At 45.3% G+C, this 18,223-nt stretch overlaps 1 protein-coding gene across 4 annotated transcripts in view; it reads left to right on the plus strand.

Annotated features, from left to right (window-relative positions):
• ACSS1 (acyl-CoA synthetase short chain family member 1) overlaps positions 1-10,828 on the plus strand; it is a 71,047-nt gene extending 60,219 nt beyond the window's left edge. For 3 of the 4 annotated variants that reach the window (XM_053243601.1, XM_053243613.1, XM_053243620.1), the window contains exons 13-14: positions 6,979-7,097; positions 9,804-10,828. In XM_053243601.1, the coding sequence (XP_053099576.1) occupies positions 6,979-7,097; positions 9,804-9,983 (299 nt within the window). In that variant the 3' untranslated portion in view covers positions 9,984-10,828. Of the gene's footprint in view, positions 1-5,625; positions 5,745-6,978; positions 7,098-9,803 lie in introns of those variants that run through there. The other variant, XR_008305706.1, reaches the window with a different exon arrangement.
• The last annotated feature ends 7,395 nt before the right edge of the window (positions 10,829-18,223 follow it).

The raw sequence follows: 18,223 nt of genomic DNA on the forward strand, positions 1-18,223 counted from the left end.
AGGGGACTTGGAACCTTCTCCTCTTCCCAGAGTGGCTCCATCCCCTGAGGGGAATATCTTCCAGTGCTCACACATCAAGTCTCCCATTCATATGCAACCAGGGTGGACCCTGCTTAGCTAAGGGGACAAGTCATGCTTGCTACCACAAGACCAGCTCTCCTCTCCTTTCTTACATTAATAACATTCATAGCTTATTCACTAGGAATGAAACTGCTTTCTTAGCAACATTTCTTGGCACTTCTGAAAGGATCCTTATGAACTAAGAATGTTGATGTCAGATTTATGTCACACTTTATTGCACTGAGTAATAGATTATTCTATAGACTCGAATTGTTGAAGGGGGCTTGTAGGCTATGTAGTCCAACCCCTGCTCAGAACAGGAAATCCAGAGCTAGAGCATCCCCAGCAGATGGCTGTCCAGCCTCAGCATGAAGACCTCCAGTGAAAGAGCCCACCATCCCTCTAAGTAACTGGTTTAATTGTGAAACTGCTCTTTTCCTGACTAATGAAGCGCATGTGCTTTGAGCCCCTGTGGGCGTGCAGCAGAAGCCCTTGTGCAGCTCCCTCAGTTACATGTTTCCAGTCTTGCAGAGCACTTCAGGGCGCTTTCCAGACTAGACCCTACAACAGGGTCAGGACGGATCTCAGAGGTGTGCCTCTCTTGTTTGTGTTAAAAACACAATTAAAATATAGCATGAGCATATCGATTGGATAGATATGCAAGCACTAATTTAGCAGAGTTTTCAGAAACTGAGATGCTTCAACACTTCCTATGTTGTGACACTGCAGTCCCTACGCGGACAGCAGGGTGCCGTTCACATTTCCAACGCCTTGTTGCGAATGTAATCGCTGCGATATAGAGCAAGGACGTTGTATATCCGGCATGAAAAAGTTGCTCTTTTGGGGGGTTGTTAGTTGCTGTGAGACTGCTCCTCCTGCTGCTTGCATTCCAAATGCGACTTGCCCGAACGGAGGCATTTTGCTGCTAATGAGCAGCTAGTCTGGAAAGCGCCCTGGAGTGTGGTCAGTGCTGGGAAGTATTAGGCCTCCAACAATGTGCATGTTAGAGGACTGGAAGGTTTATGCGAGGGCTCTTGCTGGGGGCTCGAAGCACATGCACTTTAGTAGTCAAGATGCCAATGGTTGTTAAGAAGTTTCTCCTAGTACTCAGGTGGAATCGACCATACTGTAGCTTAAGTCCATTCGATCTAGTCCTGCCCTCTGAGGTAGCAGAGACTGTCATTTCTCTGTGACAGCCCTCCAGATATTTGAGTAGTGCTATCATGTCCCCTGTCAGTCTTCTCTTCTGCAGGCTAAACTTACCTAGTTCCTTTAACCTTTCCTCAGAAAGCTAGTTTTCCTGACCCCTCACCACCTTTGCTGCTCTCCTCTGAACCCATTCCCATTTGTCTACATCTTTCATAAAGCGCAGTTGCCAGAACTGGACTCAGTACACAGATGAGGCCTGGACTAAAGTAGAGTTGTTATTTTTTGTTACTTGGAAACTTTTGTTCTGTTAACATTTTATGAGCCTTTTTTTTTTACAGCTGCATCACACTGCTGACTCATGTTCAGCTTCTCATCTACTACAGTCCCAAGATCCTTTTCACATGTGCTACTGCCAAGCCAGGTATCTTCTGTCCTATACCTGTGCATCTAATTTTTCTTGCCTAAGTGCAAAACTTTGCATTTGTCTCTGCTGAATTTCATTTTGTTCATTCCAGCTTAGCTTCCCATTCTTTCCGTCCTCCCCTGGTTGCCTGAATGGCAAGGCCGGTCTGCAGGACCCTTGGGAGATCCAGGGGAGCCAATTGACTTTATACCAATCAGGAGCAGACTGAGCCTTTAAGTATGTCTGAGCTCTGGGCTCCACTTCCCTGCTTGGAGAGTTGAAGCCTTAACTGGTCAGCCTTTTGCAGTTTTTATGTGGAAGGGAAGTGCAGATCTGCTCCTGATGTGCTTATACTGGGAGCTGTGGTGGAGTGTGAGAACCTGGCTTTGCAGTGGGCTTGGTTCCAAAGGGCTTGGTTCCAAAGTCTCAGGCCCTGATGAAGTTGCCTGGGGGGATTCTAGCACTCTCTCATGTTCTGGTCAGGTGTCGCTATTGCAACCTCAGTGACAAAATCTTCTCTGTTGGTTAGGATCAACTTAAGGATAGCTGGTCCTCTTGTTGTTTCCTCCACCCTCTGAAAGAGGAATTTGTCAGCAAGGCATGCTGTGAATTGGTTGGAAATTTGATACTTAGCAGTGTTTGTCTCCCAACAGGTAACAGGGTACTTGAAGTCCTACATTACAATACTACTAATTCTCACTTCTTTGGTGCATCTATAATTTGTTTCACAGAGCATCATCTGTATCCTCTTGTTGATATGGTGGTGTGTAGTGGACTCCAACCACAACCGTTGTCCTTTATTTCCTTCTCCACTTATTTTTACCCAGATGATCTGCACTGGTCTACTGAGTTCACGACAAGTGCACACATTTTTGACATAAAATGCGACTGCCTCTCCCTTTCTGTTCTTTTTGAAGAAATTATGTCCTTCAGTTGCTACATTCCAGTCCTGAGAGTCATTCCACCAATCTACCTATTACAGTGTATTTCCCTTCCATACAGAATAAGGGGAAAACAACAAGAGGAACTTTAACTCCTTGTACAGACAAGGATTTAAAGTTTCTCTTGTCCCCCCACCTTCCATACTCTGTGCATTAGCATATAGATATCACAAGCCATAGATATTATGCTCCAGTGCCTCTGCTACTACAGGTGAAACTCGAAAAATTAGAATATCATGCAAAAGTTCATTTTCAGTAATGCAAATTAAAAGGTGAAACTGATATATGAGATAGACGCATTACATGCAAAGCGAGATAGGTCAAGCCTTAATTTGTTATAATTGTGATGATCATGGCGTACAGCTCATGAGAACCCCAAATCCACAATCCCAGAAAATTAGAATATTGTGAAAAGGTTCAACAGTCTAGGCTCCAGGTGTCCCACTCCAATCAGCTAATCAATCCATAACACCTGCAAAGGGTTCCTGAGCCTTTAAATGGTCTCTCAGTCTGGTTCATTAGGAATCACAATCATGGGAAAGACTGCTGACTTGACAGTTGTGCAGAAAACCATCATTGACACCCTCCATAAGGAGGGAAAGCCTCAAAAGGTAATTGCAAAAGAAGTTGGATGTTCCCAAAGTGCTGTATCAAAGCACATTAATAGAAAGTTATGTGGAAGGGAAAAGCGTGGAAGAAAAAGGTGCACAAGCAGCAGGGATGACCGCAGCCTGGAGAGGATTGTCAGGAAAAGGCCATTCAAAAGTGTTGGGGACTTTCACAAGGAGTGGACTGAGGCTGGAGTTAGTGCATCAAGAGCCACCACACACGGACGGATCCTGGACATGGGCTTCAAATGTCGTATTCCTCTTGTCAAGCCGCTCCTGAACAACAAACAACGTCAGAAGCGTCTTACCTGGGCTCAAGAAAAAAAGAACTGGTCTGTTGCTCAGTGGTCCAAAGTCCTCTTTTCTGATGAGAGCAACTTTTGCATCTCCTTTGGAAACCAAGGACCCAGAGTCTGGAGGAAGAATGGAGAGGCACACAATGCAAGATGCTTGAAGTCCAGTGTGAAGTTTCCACAGTCTGTGTTGATTTGGGGAGCCATGTCATCTGCTGGTGTTGGTCCACTGTGCTTCAATAAGTCCAGGGTCAACACAGCCGTCTATCAGGAGATTTTGGAGCACTTCATGCTTCCTTCCGCAGACGAGCTGTATGGGGATGCTGACTTCATTTTCCAGCAGGACTTGGCACCTGCCCACACTGCCAAAAGTACCAAAACCTGGTTCAATGACCATGGGATTACTGTGCTTGATTGGCCAGCAAACTCGCCTGACCTGAACCCCATAGAGAATCTATGGGGCATTGCCAAGAGAAGGATGGGAGACATGAGACCAAACAATGCAGAAGAGCTGAAGGCCGCTATTGAAGCATCCTGGTCTTCCATAACACCTCAGCAGTGCCACAGGCTGATAGCATCCATGCCACGCCGCATTGAGGCAGTAATTGCTGCAAAAGGGGCCCAAACCAAGTCCTGAATACATACGCATGCTTATACTTTTCAGAGGTCCGATATTGTTCTATTTACAATCCTTGTTTTATTGGTTTCATGTAATATTCTAATTTTCTGGGATTGTGGATTTGGGGTTCTCATGAGCTGTACGCCATGATCATCACAATGATAACAAATTAAGGCTTGACTTATCTCGCTTTGCATGTAATGCGTCTATCTCATATATCAGTTTCACCTTTTAATTTGCTTTACTGAAATTAATGGACTTTTGCACGATATTCTAATTTTTTGAGTTTTACCTGTATTGTATAGTGGGGTTTGCTAGGCAACCCCACCCCACCCATCCCTTCATTTATCCTGTAGCACCCAAGTCTCTATCTTTAATACTTACCTTTGTATTTATCTTCAGACTCTTGTCTCCATTTCCCTCAGGCTTTAGTTTAAGGTCCTCTTGATCAAGTTCTTAAGGCTTCTGCCAAATACATTTTTCCTAGTCCTTGTGAGGTGCACCCCATCTTGTGTCAGGAATCCTTCATTGATGAAGCTTTGACCATAGTTCCAGAAACTAATTTTTTCTTGCCATCTGCTTAACCACTCATTCACTTGAAGTACTCTTTTTTCCCCTTTCCAGTCCTCTACTTTTTAACAGGACAAGAGCATCACCTGAGCCTCAAGGTCCTTCCCAGAGCCTCATAGTCAGATATGATGCATTCATAGCTGTGTCTGGCAGTCTTTCATTCCCGCATGGACGGGCAAGAGGGAATAATCAGTGGGCTTGGTTTTTTGGCTGCCTGTCCAACAGATCCTAGATTTGTGTACTAGGGATGCAGCATACTTCATGAGCCAACTGATCTTGTTGGTGCACAGCTGCCTCTGTATCTCTCAGTAGGGAGTCATTAACCACTACCACTCTTTTCCTCTTCCTGCAGGTGGTGGTAAAGTCATATCTCTCCTTAAAGGGTTGAGCACAGAGCTCTTGGTTTCCATCTTCTTATCTCTTGTGCACATCTTAACGTCTGCTTCTGTTGATGCAGTGGCTTTTGCTGCTTCTTTCCATACCTACCCCTTGAAAGTTGCCTGAGGTCTTATGATGTAGAGCCGATTATAAAATGATTTGTCTGGGAGATTATTCTGTCCTCTGGTGGAGAGAGCATGGGATGGCAAGAATCCTAAGCTCTGGTGAGCCCAGCTGCAGCAATTTGGCATCTTTAGTGGAGGCTGCTGGAAGAATATGCAGACAAGTTGCTACTTCCCCTAGCCTGCTGGTGTGGGGAGAGTGTGGGGTGGCAAGCAGTGCAAACACCAGTGAACTTGTGGCGATCTCTGGCATTTTCAGCAGAAGCTATTGGAAGACAATATAGACAAACTGCTACCTTCTCAGACCTAGGCCTATATGCACTTCCTTGTGTGATGAAAAAGAGTGCCCACATTTATTATACTGGCACAGTAGCACTAATATAGTTAAGATGGAGAGTGTTTTCAACATTCCACCATTAAAAGCCCTGAGCATTCTATTGCTTATAAAGCCAAAATCATTTGTCTGATCTGTCTGCCATCAGCACACATTCACTAGGTGACAAGAGACACCTCCCCTGCAAAGGTGGTGAAGATCCGTTGGGGAATGGCTTAGAAGATAGAGCAGTTTAAAGCTTATTTCTTTTGAACAGGCGTTTGAAAGGTTGGCAGCATTTTTTTTTTTTACTTTTAGTATTTAAATGACTTTGTAGTCTATTTGCATAGTTTCAGCCTTTAAACTACATGCCAGAGAAGTGCCTTTTGTATATCCTTCTGGGACCCAATTGATGGTTATTTCACAACTGATCCTCAAAGGCATTTTAAGAGGCAGAAAAATGCATCTGGCCTGCTGAAAGAGTCTGTGCATTAGGACTTTCAAAACTGCCCAGTGTGGCTGGCTTCAGTGTGTGTGTGTCTGTGGTCTGTTTGTGTATGGCTGCTCTGTGTGTGTGTGTGTGTGTGTGTGAGAGAGAGAGAGAGAGAGAGAGAGAGATGGAAATTGAAGGCCAAATATACAAAGATTAGGAAGCTACAAAGTTGCACGGCCAGTTTTTGTACTGTTCAGGGGATCATACTTATCTTCATGTGGTAAAAAACTTTACCTGCTAATTTCTGCAGATAAAATTGCTGTTAAAGACAAGAACAGGCCACACTAGTGGAAGAGAGCTGGCCACACTAGTGGAAGTGTGGTAGCAAGCATGAATTGTCCTCTTTGCTAAGCAGAGTCCACCCTGGTATGCATTTGAACGGGAGACTACATGCAAGCACTATAAGATACCTTTTTTATATGCCTGGAAATTGAGTAATCCAAAAACCGGTTTAAGATTAGAGTTAAGATGCTCTACATTTTCACTCGTGTTCCAAAAAGAATGGAAATCGCAAGTGAAGGTGCACATCTTAACTTCTGTGCCATATAAGCTGTAAAGGCTTTGTACAGTCTGGTATATGATGATGGCTTTAGAAATCATTCACCATGCACCCCCTTTGCTTTGATCTTTCAGTTGGACATTGCACTTGGGAGGAATGCATTCAGGCAGACATTTAACAGGTGAGGTTTTCCTAATCACTTCCTAGAGATACCCTTGATGAATTTCTGCCTGATGCATCTCTGACCAAGGCAAAGTGTGGGTATATGGAGCCTCATTTCTAAAGCTATCATCATATACCAGACTGTACAGTCTTTACAGCTTGTATGGTGCAGAAGTTAAGATGGGCACTTTAACTTGCAATTTCCTTTTTTTTAGAGCACGAGTAAAAATGTAAAACATCTTAACTGTTTATCTTAATAAATGATAAACAAACAAACAAACTCTCATTGTAAACCGAAGGGTTTTGGATTATTGAATTGAAAAGTAGCTTAAAGTATTGCAAGTGAACTCTGGTTTCCTTTCTTCCAGCTGCATTTGCTTTCATAGTGGTAAGGGATGACACTCCATATCCAGAAATGGTTACTAAAGAGGTCAGAGCAATAGTTGCTTCCAAAATTGCCAAATATGCTGTGCCGGATCATGTTTTGGTAAGTTCTTTCATGGTGATGAAGATCATCTTCAGAATACAAAACTACTTGTTGTTGTAGGTAAGATCATGGGTGGGCAGAAGGTAGATTAGGATCTACTCATAAATGTGTGATTTGCAGTGGATCTGCAAGGGTTTCTGATTCCCAGGTGTATAACAATAACAAGAAAAAGTCCTTTGCCCCACAAATTAGGCTGCTGAAATGAAGAAAGCTTCAAGAAAATCAGGAGTAGTGTTTGTATGAAAGGACACTGTGGTCAGTTCTTGACTGTGCACAGGGGCACACCAGAATAACTGGGGCACCCGGACTGCCCCCCCCAAAGCCCCCCAAAACCTGCTTTTGGGGGGCCTCCTGCAATGGGTCTAGGACAACTGAGCATGGAAACAACTCAGTGCGGAGACAACTCAACGCAATTCAGCTTCATCTCCATCTCATCATGTCTTGGTAATGCAAGAGATGGTGGTCAGAGTGGCGGGGTAGGGGGGCAGGGAAGGGGGAGATAAACAAATAGAATCATGCTGCAGTACCCCAGATGCTGTGGCGGCGGGTGGCCAAGCCCCGCCGGCGGGCTCCAGGCAGCTCCTCTATCTAATCTTCCCAACCCTCCAGCCTTCTCATCGACGCAACAACCCCGGACTGATGCGGCTCACTTGCCCACTCTCCGGGCCAGCCATGTGCATGCCCTTTAAAGGCGCCTGCGGGCGGCGGGAGAGCCAGCCAGGAGGAAGAGGGGAGGCGATGGAGCTGGGTGCCCGCAGGGCCAGACTGGGGGCACTGAGAGGGTGGTGGAATGTATGTGGGGAGGGTGCTGGGTTTTGAGCAAAATGAGTAATTAAGGGGGCGAATATTGACTGCTGCTGAGTGTGGCGGGGAAGCTGGGACGCCCCACGGGCAGGGGCGTAACGAGGCTGGAGTGGGCCCAGAGACAATATTTTAAAATGGGCCCCTCGCTGATACACACACACTCACTTCATATGTGACTTGCCTCTGGGGGGTCCCTCGAGGCGTGGGGCCCCCCCAGGCAGCCGCCTCCCCTTGCCTAATGGTAGTTACGCCCCTGCCCACGGGTGGGGCGCACCAGGAATATGCCCTGTTGCCCTGTGGGCCAGTCCAAGCCTGGGTGCCTGCACCACGGAGAGCAGCAGAGGAGAGGGTTGGCGGCGCCCCAGGACTCTGGAGGCTGCTGCTCTTGGTGGGCCTTCCAGTCTTTAAAAGTGTAGCAGAGCTGCATTATATACTTCTTTTCATACCATCTCAAGAGAATTTAGGTATAGATTTAGATGCTAGGCTGCACCCCTGCCTGGCCCGGCGAGTGGGCAGGCGAGCCGCATCGCTCTGGGGCCGTCACATCGATGAAATGGCTGGAGGGTGGGGAGGATTAGCTGGAGGAGCCACCTGTCCTGGAGCCTGCCGGTGGGGCTTGGGCTTGGCCACCTGCCGCACCAGCATCTGGGGCGCTGCAGCATGATTCTATTTGTTTCTCTCCCCCGCACTACCCCACAACTGAGACATAATGAGATGGAGATAAGCTGAATTGCGCTGAGTTGCCCCTGTGGTGAGTTGGCCACAGTGAGTTGGCAGCACTGAGTTGTCCCATTCCCTCCTGCAGCCACCCCATGCCTGCCCTACTGCGCTGTACCTCCATTTTGTTTTGCATAATTTAAGCTGCCATGTGTGCGGCTGAGGGCTGGCGGCCGGGTGGGGGAGCAGCAGGCCTCGCCTCCCCCTCCCCCCACCCAGCCGGCGCTGGCAGCCGGGGCAATAGCTGGGCCTCTCTGTTTTGCCCAGCGGCTCTTGATAACTGCGACAATCCCATGGGCTTGCGACAAATTATTTCAACTGCACAGGCACGCTGGAGTGCCTCATAGTTGTCAAGAGCCACTGGGCCAAATAGACAGGCCCAGCGTTCACTCCAGCCAGGCCACTGCTGGTGGGGTGGGGGGAGGTGAGGCCTGCTCGGCTCACCCCTCGGTCGTGAACATGGTAGCTTAAATTATGCAGGGTGGGAAACCGAGGTACGGTGTGGTGGGGCGGGCATGGGGTGGCTGCAGGAGCACCCACGCCCCAGCCATTTGGAGGCCTCCCCGGACCTTGGAGGCCACGGACTGGGGCCCCAAGGTCTGGGGGTAAGAGCACCTCTGACTGTGCACGTGCTGCAAGATATGATGAACATTCATGAACAGGGTATGTCGAGCTCCCTGAGCCACTATTTTTTACCTGAGTCTGATTCATGATCCTTAAGGTTCTAGTTAAAAACTAAGTAGATCCCACAGATCTAGAGTCTGCCCACTTCTGGTCAAAATAACACATTAGGATCAACCAAGTTTGCTTATGGCATTTTCCTTTGCTATGCCACTGTACAGATTTTGTCATTTTAAATATAATCACAATTCTCTTTATAGCATGATGGGATTCCTTTAAATTTATACCTGACCATATAATTAGGCTTGGGTCTCTGGATCTCTTCTACAGAGTCACTATCTGTTATTTGTGTGCTCTCTGTTTTTTCCTTTTGTTTTAAGTACAGCATCAGATAGGTCTCCCTTGGCACATGCTGACATTCACTATTTCTGCGATACGGCTGAAGTACCATGTAGCCACAAAACAATGTATCAAAGCTGTATGAGTCTAGGTTGATTTATAGTGGTACTAATTAGTATACTTATTCATTATACTGTAAAGCATTCTTTTTTCTTTTTTAACCAGGTGGTGAAGCGTCTTCCCAAAACGCGTTCTGGGAAAATCATGAGAAGATTGCTTCGGAGAATAGTAACAGGTAATGTCAGTGACTTGGGAGATATCACTACTCTGGACGACCCCAGTGTCATCACAGAAATTATCGACACATATGAGAACTACAAAGCTAAGAACTCTACCTTGAAATAAGAAACTGCAGAGCTTTGTTCTATTAGAAACTCAAAGATACAAAAAGAATGACACAATCTGCTCATGTTCTCTCATGGGCTCTGCTTACTCCTATGAGGACCTGAAGAACCTCCTTCTAAAAACAATCTGTAGACTAGAGTAGTCTGTCTTTTATATGTGGTTGCCTGCATTTTCCTGTGTTTCACCTTTCTTTGACTTTTGAAACCACAGAACATCCTAATATTTTAGAGTATTTTAAAGCATTAAAACCATACATTATAGAAGCTCTAGGCAGGAAGCATTAATTTAGCCTTAATGTCTGTGATTCAAAGAAAATATAAACAACGTTTTGAGCATTGCCTTAATATAATTAACATGTACTTGGCCATTCAGGTAGGTTGAATTGTTTTCAGTGCTTGAAGTATTATGGGTTTCTAAGTACATGTACTAGCAATACTATTACACAAGTATTATTCTGTACTTGTTCTATACGATTTGAAAGAACAGTAGGAGAAAGCATACTTCTATCCTTCTGTACTTGTTTTTTACTTTAACTGCATAGCCAAATCACGCTTTTAAACCAAACTGATTCTTTGTTAGTAATATGTGCTACTGTGATATATACAGTTGTAAAAATGAATTTTATAACCGTGGGTGACAGGGTACAGAGGGTTTTTAATAAGGCTGCATTGACATCCAGTCATGCTTTTATGTCCATTTTCACTTGATTCTAAATAGCCTGTTTTGTATAAGGGGGATGCAGTCCTTTCTTTAAGACATAGTAATTTCCCCTCCATTTTTTTCAAAAACGAGAACATGCCATATACGACACATATATATTAAAATATAATTATTTAATTTCTGAATTTTCATGTTTATATATATTTGCTGTTTGCACATGGTTTACTGCTAGTTTTGGTTTGTTCATTAAAGCTGAGAGCAGCACAAGTGATACAATGCTATGATCAGGTTAATGTTGAATGACCATGTTTGCCTAACTACTCCTCAATTGCAGCAATGCCCTGTGTGTGTTCTTTTAACACATTGTGAAACAGGAATAGGGAAGTTCCTTCATGACATGTGAAAATATATTAGTTTTGTGCGGGGTGGGGATTATTGTAAAAACTAGAAAAGTAAGGTCACGTGGGAGACTGTGGCAATAGCCAGGCCCTCCTGAGACCCATCCTAGTGCCTTAACCAGAAATACTCCCTAAAAATAACTGGATTATTTATATAGGAAATGCAGTTGGAGGATTTGAGAATGGCTCAATTATGGTTTAATTCCCCTATATTCTGAAAATGAATTTCAGCTAAGAATCTGATTTGTAGGACTAGACAATTATTTATCTGGCTTACAATTGTAAATGTTCATATATATTCCGTAACAAGGTATGTCTAAATACATACATATGTTTGTAACTTTATATACATATGCACATATTGCCTATTTAAATGTGTGAGTATTTAGAAATAGCCTGAATTATAAGCAAAAAGCCACTGCATATTCAGTATCCTGAACCATCACAGTCACCTGTTTTTGAAGACTAATAATAATTTCCACTAATAAAATTGGAAGGAGAAGAATGAATTTTTATAGTACATGGGGAAAATTCAGATTATACTGGATTGGACAGAACCCTTTCCTGTGTTCTTGGGACTTAACATAGTCTGGTTTTGGTGCTGGGTCCTGCTTGTTTTCTGACCACAAGGTTTGTTGTGCAAACATCTTTTATGGGATTCCAGAAAGCTCATTCAAGTTCTTGCCATCTCACCAGCTTCTACAGGTTATCTAGTCAAATTTGAGCCAGAGCTGCACAGACCATCAGGCTAATTTTATAGGGCTAACAGATCTCCCACTCCATACAGATTATGTGAGCAGTAAATGCTTAATGGTAGAGTGTTGTGTAGGACCAGGAGACCTAGGTTTAAATCCCCACAAAGCTAACCTATTTCACAGAGTGGTTAGGATAAAGCAGGTGGTGAAACATGTATGCTGCTCTGAGCTCCTTGGAGGAAGGGCAGGATAAAAATGTGATGGATACATTTGACTGCCTCTGATTTCCAGTCCAGTGAATCAGCAACTACATTTCCCATTGGTAGCTACTGTTGGATGAGAGAATTGGAACTTAAGGCTGCTTTGCCTGTTAGTTATTTAGCATGTTCATAGTCACTAAAATTTAATGGATGGAGGTGAAAAGGTGTGTGTGGATGTGCCTATAGGAAAAAGACAGGGGGGAAGAAAGGGAGAGATCCCCAGTTGACACATAAAAACCCTGCAAGAGTACCCTCTACTGGACAAGTATAACAACAACCAATAATATCTGTTTTCTCTATATATACACATATAATACAGAATTTAAAAATGCAGGAAAAAACACCCAACCAATAACCTGGAAAAAACAATCATATAAGGTACAGCAGTGAGATCTACTAGAAAGTGAATACAACAATAAAAAGTTTTTAAAGCTCCTCAAACAGCTCAGTAGTCCAGCTGCTATGCTTTTTTTTAAGTGCTCAATGGAAGGCTGCTTGCCTAACCTATTTCATAAAGATGGGCAGGTCAATCCTCTGCTGCTGCTACAAATTTATTTATATTTATTTTTACATTTCTATACCACCTTTCGTTAAAAGAAAACCCCAAGGCGGTTTACAAAAATTAAAACATACAATAAAAGCAATAAAAACATCAAGCAATAAAAACATCAAGCTAAAAACATATAAAACAAGCATAAAAACAAGACAACAGATAACAGATAAAAACACAGAGAAGCCGCAGTAAAAACGATTATGCAAAAGCCTGGGTAAAAAGCCAAGTCTAAAAGCTGTGATGGAGTCTGAGGAACGAATGGCCACTGGGAGAGCATTCCAGAGTCTAGGGGCAGCAACAGAGAAGGCCCTGTCCCGAGTGCACGAAAGCCGGGCCTCCCTCATTGTCGGCACCCGGAGCAGGGCCCCCTCAGATGTCCTTGTCAAGCGGGCAGCAACCCTTGGGAGCAGGCGGTCCCTCAGATACCCCGGGCCCAAACCGTTAAGGGCTTTAAAGGTCAAAACCAGCACCTTGAATTGGACCCGGAAACGAACTGGCAGCCAGTGCAGCTCTTTCAAAATGGGGGTGATATGTTCCCAACGGTAAGCTCTGGATAACACCATTGCTGCTGCGTTTTGCACTAGCTGCAGTTTCCGGATACCTTCAAGGGCAGCCCCACGTAGAGCGCGTTACAGTAATCCAGCCGTGACGTGACTAAGGCGTGGGTAACCGTGGCCAGATCTGCCTTCTCGAGAAAGGGACGCAGCTGGCGCACCAGCCGAAGCCGTGCAAAGGCACCCCTGGCCACCGCCTCCACCTGAGCTTCCAAAAGCAGAGCCGGGTCCAGTAGTACCCCCAAGCTGCGTACTTGCTCCTTCAAGGGGAGTGCAACCCCATCCAGAACCGGTAAAATCTCCTCATCCCGATTGGCTCTCCTACTGACCAACAGTACCTCCGTCTTATCCGGATTCAATTTCAGTTTGTTAGCCCACATCCAACCCATCACGGCCTCCAGCCCCCGATTCAGGACATCCACCACCTCCCTAGGATCAGATGACAAGGAGAGATAGAGCTGAGTGTCATCCGCATATTGCTGACAACTCAGTCCAAATCCCCGGATGACCTCTCCCAGCGGCTTCATGTAGATGTTAAACAGCATGGGGGACAAGACCGATCCCTGCGGGACCCCACAGGCCAACGGCCACGGGGCCGAGCAGTAGTCCCCCAGCACCACCTTCTGAACCCTCCCCTCAAGAAAGGACCGAAACCACTGCAACGCAGTGCCTCCGATTCCCATACTCGAGAGGCGGCCCAGGAGGATACCATGGTCGATGGTATCGAACGCCGCCGAGAGGTCCAGCAGAACCAACAGGGACGCACTCCCCCTGTCTAGTTCCCGGCGTAGGTCATCCACTAGAGCGACCAAGGCAGTCTCAGTCCCATACCCGGGGCGGAAGCCAGATTGAAAAGGGTCCAGATAATCTGTATCATCCAAGACCCTCTGCAGCTGGGACGCCACCACACGCTCCATCACCTTGCCCAAAAAGGGAAGGTTAGACACAGGTCTATAGTTGTCTAGGTTGGAGGGATCAAGGGTTAGGGATCAATATTTATATACCACTCCAACAAAAAAGTACTTAAAGTGGTTTATATAGAAAAATAAAGAAAGTGGTACCTTGTTCCAAAACGGCTCACAATCCACTGGAGGGGTGCTGTGCTGGGTTTCGATATGGCCAATTGCTCTCCCCCTGCTAAAAATAAGAGAATCGCCATTTTGTAAGGTGCCTCTTTGCTCAGTTAGCATGGGTAACTGCTTAACTAGTGGCAAGTATGCCAGCATAATGAAGTTGTGATGTGAAATTCAACATGGTCACAGGAATTGGTCCTCAGTATCTCTCTAATGTATACATTCAAAATGTTTTAAGCAGACGCAAACAGGACCTGTTCTTACAACCTATACAATTGTAGTTAACTCCAATTGCTGAGCTAGGCATGCTTCACATCCGTAGTCCCATGGCAGTTAACTAGGATTAAACTACAAACTTTGGCACAGCAAGAATTATTGTGTCACACTTCATGGGAGCACGCCCAACTTGAAGATCATAGTTAACCTTTTAACTATGATCACTTGGGTTGTAAGAACAGGCCCACAATGTCACTTCTTACAAGCCATTTTTTCAATCCAGAGTACAAAATAAATGTATATTGTGTCAGTTATGAATGTTGCATGTATAAACAAATTGCAATTCTCTCCCCCAATCCCCAAAAATGCCAGAGCAAGAGCTTGATCTTTTCCCAATCACTTCTTGCAAGTATTCTGAAGGAGGTAGCAAGCTATAATGTATACACATGTGTGCTTTTCAGAACAGATGCCAAATGGGTCTATTCTGTATCTGTATCAGAAAACACATACAAAATATACTTTGAGAAACAGCCTTCAAAATTTCCTGAGCCCCAGACCTGAGCATCTCAGTGTGTGTGTGTGTATAGGGGGCGAGTTGGTTCTGGAGTAGGAAAGGGGAAAGATGTATTTTTTCCCTTTTCTTTCCTTCTTCCTAAAACAACAATATATAGGGTGGGGAGGGTAGAATTTAACTACACATGCATCCCCTCCTCTAATCTTCCCCCAAGATATTATGAGAGCTTGAGCAGGCCAAATTCCCCACCCACTGCTTTGCATTTTCCTATTGTTCCTTCCATCTCTGCCAATTGACACCCTAACATTTTTAGTCCCCTTGCTCTCAGCATTTCACATGGTCCTGGAAACTCCCAGAGCTGTTTTTGGTTTTTGCTTTGTTTACAAGCTTGCATACTTCTGCATACCTAGAGAGTCTCCTGTGCATGCAAGAACTATTAGCTTATTTTTGGCGGGTTCTGTTTCACTACCAAATTGATAAGCACTTGATCACCCAAGTTCACTATTAGAGGGAATGGAACACATTTCTTAAAAATCCAAACAATTTGTTTCTTCAGTCAGAATGCTAAATATTGTTTTTTGTTTTGTAAACCGCCCAGAGAACTTGTGTTTTGGGTGGTATTAAAAAATGTTGAATGAATGAATGAATGCTAACAGTAAAGACTGGTATACATTTCGACTCTGCATATGCTCTTTTGACATGAGATTGCTCCCTAGCAGTAACCCTGAGATACCTTAAAGGGCAGGTTGAAGATAGATAATCCTGGAGAAAATCTATCTATGTGGTTGCTAAGAATCAATACCAGCTTGACGTCACTTAATCAATCAATCAATCAATCAATCAATCAGTAACCTTTATACCAGTCTTCATCCCTCTTTGCTAGGTATATATATTGGTAATGTATTTTTGGCCTGAGCAATAATTATTTCAAAGGTTTTTGGGGGGGGGAGATGTGAATTGTAGAAAATGATGCTCCTTGCACACTTTTTGTATGCTTGTAATCATAGGTACTCACATTTGATTGACACATTGCCTTCAAAAACAAGAAACTGGAATAACATGTTTAACTATGGAAAAATTCATAAAAGATCCTTATGCTTTGATACGATGTGTGTGTATGTGTGTGTTTAAATCTGCTATAGCTTCAGCAACTAATTATTGTTAAAAATGAACTAAGGACATTTTATGCAGAAATAGGCACAGTGTGCTCAATAAACACAACTATATCCTGATTCAGATAATGGCAGCAAACTGATAATAATACCTATGGGTTGCTGCATGCATCCAATATGTTGTTTAAATCTGGGTGTGATGAAACAAGGGTGACTCTATGCTTTCCTGGGATCTACCCAGAATGCTCTGTCTGATCCCAAATCTAGGAGCACACCGCTCCTTCAAGGTAGGCTGCCACCAGCTGAAGACTGATCTAAAGCCACTGACCAGGCTTAGACACGGTTTCAACAACCTAGAACTGTCCGGCATGGGACTTACAGGCACACTGTTCAGCAGGGGCGTGGCAAGGTTGTAGTGGGCCCAGAGACAAGATTTTAAAGTGCCCCCACCCTGCCACTGAAGCTCAGCTCATGAAGTAAAGATATCTTAAATGAGGCTGAATAGTGGTAACAAAAAGCATAGTTCTCTCTCTCCCCCCCCCCCCAATTGTGGACATGCAAGTCATTTCATGGTACTAAAGAAAGACATGCTGTTCTGGTAGCTCCAGGTCTTAACACTCACATCAATTTTGGAGGATGAAGGAAGCCCGGGTGGGTGCGCAACTGGGGGAGTCAGTCATATGACTTGCCTCTGGGCCCCCCGCAAAGGCAGTGGGCCCCCAGACAACTGTCTCCCCCTGCTCTGTTCTAGTTACGCCCCTGCTGTTCAGCCAGAGTCCACACAACCCAGCTCTAGACAACAAGATTTTATTCTGAAAACAACTCAACAGTAGCAAATAACCTTACGAGGCACATGGTGAAGAGTTTTGCAAGTAACCCTTCATAACCTGTTACATCAGACTGAAGCCACTTCTAAGTATATGAACTTTATTAAGAAACAAGGGTTGCACACAGAATAAGGAATTGGGGGTAAATAGGTTGAAACTGGAAGTAAAGAAAAGCAGACAGGAATTTAAAAGAAAATACAAAAAGCATTTACTAACAGACTAGCACTGAGTTTTACCTTAATCTATCAGTAGGCAGGTCCTTGGCTGAGAGAGTGTTAATCTCTACAGCTTCTCCCATGGAACCAGGGGCAGAGCCACCATTGGGCAAACAGGTTCAAAGAACCCAGGCTGCCATCAACCAGGGGCCACGAGCGCTGCCCCAGACATGCCCCCCGCGTCTGACGTCAGACGCTCAGGACATGGTCTCCCTCCCAAACGGGGCCACGGGGCCCTGTTTCGGAGAGCAGCCCGTGCTGCGTTGGGCAGCATAGGCCAGAGCGACTCTCCCTGCCTTAAAGGCAGGGAGAGCCGCTTCTGGTCTCGCTGCCAACGCAGCAGGGCTGATCGATCTCCCTCCCAATCGGCCCGTACTGCATTGGCAGTGTGGCTGGAACCGCTCTCCCTGCCAACGCAGCGTGGGCCGCCCTCCCAAATGGGGCCACATGGCCCCGTTTGGGAGGGAGACCACGTCCCCAGTGTCTGGCATCAGACGCGGGGGCGTGGTTAGCTGGGTCCCTGCATCTAACGTCAGACATGGGGCCAGGGGGCCGCGGCGGCAGCCACACACAGCCTGCCACCAGCCTTCCTACGCTGTTGCATGGAACACCCGTTTGCAGATGAAAAAGGGTGAACACTGGCCAGGCTTTTGTCCTCTAGCTTTAAAGCCATGAGGGAAGGGGTGAGCTAGTCCCAGGCAAATGTGGATTTCACACCTATCCGTAGCGAAACAAGGAAAAAGGAAAGGTGTCAGTCAGTGTTGACTCCTGGAGGCCACAGAGCTGTGTGGTTTTCTTGGTAGAATACAAGGAGTGGTCTGGTTTACCACTGCATTCTCCTGCGCAGTATGAGATGATGCCTTTCAGCATCTTCTTACATAGCTGCTGCCCGATATAGGAGTTTCCCATATTCTGGGAAACTGACCAGTGGGGATTCAAACCAACAGCCTCCTGTTCTCTAGGCAGGTTGCTTCCCTGCTGTGCCATTAGGTGGCACTCCCATAGTTCAAAGAGCATTCTAATTTCCTCCCCTCTGGGTGGTAAGATGCAAAGTGGCCCTATTTCCTGTGTCAGAGAAGATTAGGGAATTGATGAAGAGAGGGTCTTTTAGTCCTTGTGGAGTGATGTTCTCGCTTTAAGATGATGGAGGTCTGCGTTTGTCA

This window comes from Hemicordylus capensis, chromosome 1, assembly GCF_027244095.1.
Source record: "Hemicordylus capensis ecotype Gifberg chromosome 1, rHemCap1.1.pri, whole genome shotgun sequence".
NCBI classification, from domain to species: domain Eukaryota; kingdom Metazoa; phylum Chordata; class Lepidosauria; order Squamata; family Cordylidae; genus Hemicordylus; species Hemicordylus capensis.